The sequence below is a fragment of the Pseudophryne corroboree genome, chromosome 7, assembly GCF_028390025.1.
Source record: "Pseudophryne corroboree isolate aPseCor3 chromosome 7, aPseCor3.hap2, whole genome shotgun sequence".
Classification (NCBI taxonomy): domain Eukaryota; kingdom Metazoa; phylum Chordata; class Amphibia; order Anura; family Myobatrachidae; genus Pseudophryne; species Pseudophryne corroboree.
Genome location: NC_086450.1, coordinates 509,848,373 through 509,852,791, shown reverse-complemented (window position 1 = coordinate 509,852,791; position 4,419 = coordinate 509,848,373). Strand labels below are relative to the sequence as shown.

Here is a 4,419-nt window from a genome sequence, read left to right as displayed (position 1 = left end):
GCAGTGGCCTACCGTACTGCTATATACAGTATAATAAATGGACCTGGTGGACACTGTCAGCAAACTGCTAAACTAGTATAAAGAAAAAAAGCCACCACAGGTATACAATGTAGATGGATGGATAGTATACTTATTAATGGATGACGAGTGATGACACAGAGGTAGGTACAGCAGTGGCCTACCGTACTGCTATATACAGTATAATAAATGGACCTGGTGGACACTGTCAGCAAACTGCTAAACTAGTATAAAGAAAAAAAGCCACCACAGGTATACAATGTAGATGGATGGATAGTATACTTATTAATGCATGACGAGTGACGACACAGAGGTAGGTACATCAGTGGCCTACCGTACTGCTATATACAGTATAATAAATGGACCTGGTGGACACTGTCAGCAAACTGCTAAACTAGTATAAAAAAAAGCCACCACAGGTATACAATGTAGATGGATGGATAGTATACTTATTAATGGATGACGAGTGACGACACAGAGGTAGGTACAGCAGTGGCCTACCATACTGCTATATACAGTATAATGGACCTGGTGGACACTGTCAGCAAACTGCTAAACTAGTATAAAAAAAAGCCACCACAGGTATACAATGTAGATGGATGGATGGATAGTATACTTATTAATGGATGACGAGTGACGACACAGAGGTAGGTACAGCAGTGGCCTACCGTACTGCTATATACAGTATAATGGACCTGGTGGACACTGTCAGCAAACTGCTAAACTACAAGTATAAAAAAAAAGCCACCACAGGAGTGTTTTTCAGGCAGACAAACGTATACTGGTGATCACTGTCAGCAAAACTGTGCACTGTACTCCTGCTATAGCTGCTCCCCAGTCCCCACAATTAAGCAGTGTGAGCACTCAGCACAGATATATCATGCAGCACACTGAGCACAGATATGGTATGGAGCGTTTTTTTTCAGGCAGAGAACGGATAAAAAACTGGTGGTCACTTATCAGCAAAACTCTGCACTGTACTCCTCCTAACAGCTGCTCCCCAATCCTCCCCACAATTATAGTAAAATAAAACAAGCAATCAGATCAACCAACTGTCTCGTATTAGTACGGAGAGGACGCCAGCCACGTCCTCTTCCTATCAATCTCAATGCACGTGTGAAAATGGCGGCGACGCACGGCTGCTTATATAGAATCCGAATCTCGCGAGAATCCGACAGCGGGATGATGACGTTCGGGCGCGCTCGGGTTAACCGAGCCATACGGGAGAATCCGAGTATGGCTCGGATCCGTGTAAAAAGGGTGAAGTTCGGGGGGGTTCGGTTTCTCGGAAACCGAACCCGCTCATCACTAATATATATATATATATATATATATACACACACACACATATATATATATATATATATATATATATAGTAGGTTGGCACTCTCTAGTTTGTCCATCCATCTGCCTGGGGTGCAACTTCAACGTACTCCAGCAGAATCCATATCTTTATTTGAAAAAGGCTCTCACCAGGGACTTTGCGACATGAACACCAGTAGTTTATTACTCGCAATACAGAAGTCATAGTAGTGGTCGACATTTCTTAAAGTGTACCTATATTATTACTCTCTTTTCTTTTCTTTTTTTTTGCTGCTTTTAGTGCTATAGTTTTCACCTGCTATTGCAGGACTCCCCCCCCCCCCCCCCCCCCCGAGTGGCAATAAATACGCCCATAGGTGGACCTAGACACACCCTTTGGGCGGAGCATGACACACACCCTCAACGGAAAGTGCGTCATATTCTGTTGCCATCTGGAATCTCCCTGAAACTAGTTTTCAAAAGTAGGCAAGTATGCTCTACAATAGAGGACTGTCTTTGATTATTACTTTCATAATCAATGTCAATTCAAAAGTAAAGAATAAATAATGATCCAAAGAAAACATTAATAATATTCAGTCATTCATTTTTCACAGTAAAGTAAAATACATTTTATGATTTTTTTTTTTCAAATTATCTCCTTGTTACACTATTTACTTTATGACTTTGATGCAGGTTTTGTCATACACATAGAATGCAGCATATAGGGGCTCAGTGAAGGTGGCGGAGAAGGTGTGTAAGTGTCTGATGGGGTCACACAGCTGAAAGAAGGACAGACGCCCGGCCTCATAGTCCAGGTATATCCCCACTGTCTGCATACGAGAACCTGGTCTTATTTCTATATTATTATGTATACTGTTATGACATGTTACAGGTTTGTCAACAAAGTACAGACCCCAGGACTTGTCATTAAAACCAATAAATGATTCATTACCATTTACCTTTCTCTCTATACTGTGACCGGCCACCCCTATCAGCCATTTCTCTGCTGCACTCACATCCACTTCCCAGTAATGTCTCCCAGATGAGAAGCTACAGGAGCTTAGCACCTGCCGGACTATAAACCTCTCTGGTCCATTTGGTCTGTGCTGATATACATCAGTATAAGAAGCAGATCTGCGATCCCCTGATATAATCATGTAATTATAGGCTGTCTTTATATCCAGTAATATGTCTGCTTTCTCCATCACTGAGAGCTGTCTCTTTGTCTGTAGATCCATCAGATTATCAGACAAGTGTAAAAGTCCCCTGTGTAACATCTGTGAGATTATTCCCTCATCCACACATCCAGCAACTCTTACATCACTGGTGACATCACAGCTCCTGTGACGGATGACATCACTCTCTGGTTCTTTCTTCAGGACAGTTAATGGATTAGTGACGTTACATATCTCCTCAATGCTACTAATCTTCCTGGACAGCTCATCCTTCTGTTTCTCCAGCTGTGTGATCAGATCAGAGACTGAGAGTGACATCTGCTCTTCCTGTCTGGAGATCTCACCCAGGACCCCCCTCTCCAGGGTGTCTAACTTCTCCCTGATGTCTCTAAACAGATCAGTGACTCTCTCAGTGACACCGGCGGCTTTCTCCTTCTCCTCTCTCCTGTGATCCTGCAGACGCTGCACTCTCCTCTCAGTCTCCTCTCTCTCAGACTTCAGGGTCTCAGTAACAGATCTCAGTGTCTCTTTTTTCTTCTCAGAGGCCACATCCAGAAGCTCCACGTGGTGACCCCGGTGGTCTCCAGCCATCCAGCAGGATATGCAGATAACAGATGAGTCCTCAGAGCAGTAATACTTCACCATCTCCTTGTGTACGGAGCATTTTCTATCCTCAAAGGAAACAGTGGGTTCAGTTAAAACATGTTCAGCAGATTTACTGTGTTTGCTCAAGTGTTTGTCACAAAATGAAGCGTCACACTGCAGACATGATTTAGTAGCCGGCACAGGAGAGTCACAGTAAGTACAGAAGATCTGGGTCTCCTCCGGCTCTGGGTGACTACATAGGAAACATTCCACAATGTTACTCAGCTTCCTGTTCTTCTCCAGTGCCGGGCGCTCCTGATACTCTGCTCTGCATTCCGGACAGGAATATCCCCCAGCCCCCTCCTGTGTATCCAGCACACTCAGAATACAGTCCCGGCAGAAGATGTGCCCACATCTCAGGGATACAGGGTCAGTGTAAGTGCTCAGGCAGATGGAGCAGCTCAGCTCAGCTCCCAGGTCTGCAGACGCCATTCTAGGAAACAGGAAGAAATGAAACTAAACTTTCTTACAATACAGATCAGTGCAGAGGGAGGGGCTGAGCAGTAACGTCCACAGACAGAGAGATGTGAGGAAAGTAAAACTATGTAAATGACTGTGTGGGGAGAGTAGAGCTATGATATATTCAGTGACTACTTTTTTGGGTACATTTCTCTAGTAGTGGGTGGGACGTTCTTTTTCCTGAAGTACAGCCTGAACAGGGCTGTTTCTAGACAATTTTGCTCCCAGTGGGAACAGTAAAAAATGCATCCCACCCCCCACCCCATGGTCATTAAAACAATGAAACATTTGCCAAATAGGGGGTGTGGCCTTGCTGCAATGGGCACGGTCTTGCAGGAAAAGACTATTACACCCCGGTTTTGCACCCTGCACCCCTAGCCTTTGGCCACCACAGGCAAAAAAAAATGCCAATTCATGCCCATTACATAATTTACTATTTTTCCTTCTTATAGTAGTGCCCCTTGCACCATATTATGCTGCACACCAGTAATGTCCCTTGCACCATATTATGCCGCACACTATAATGTCCCTTGAACCATATTATGTCCCATACAAAAATGCCCCATATTATGCCTCATACAGTTATGCCCCCTGCACCATACACATTAATGCCCCCTGCACCCAGTACAAGATTTACGGATATGTGACCAAAGTGGTCGCTTAGGGCCCGGTGGGTCCCAGGCAGAGGCGTAACTAGGGTTTCTGGAGCCCAGGGCAAGATGGAAAATGGCGCCCCCCCCCCCTTTAAAAAAAAACAAAACAAAACACCAAAAGAAGCATGTGCGCGCGCCTAAGGCGCGTGCGCCAAAAAATGGGCGT

The 4,419-nt window shown here is 44.6% G+C and overlaps 1 protein-coding gene across 1 annotated transcript; it reads right to left on the bottom strand.

The window, feature by feature from the left end:
- Window positions 1-1,722: 1,722 nt before the first annotated feature.
- On the bottom strand, window positions 1,723-3,624 carry LOC134943958 (tripartite motif-containing protein 75-like). The gene has a single exon (XM_063932514.1). It carries the CDS (start codon window positions 3,571-3,573, stop codon window positions 1,993-1,995), a length of 1,581 nt encoding a protein of 526 aa, XP_063788584.1. The 5' UTR covers window positions 3,574-3,624; the 3' UTR covers window positions 1,723-1,992.
- Window positions 3,625-4,419: the final 795 nt, after the last annotated feature.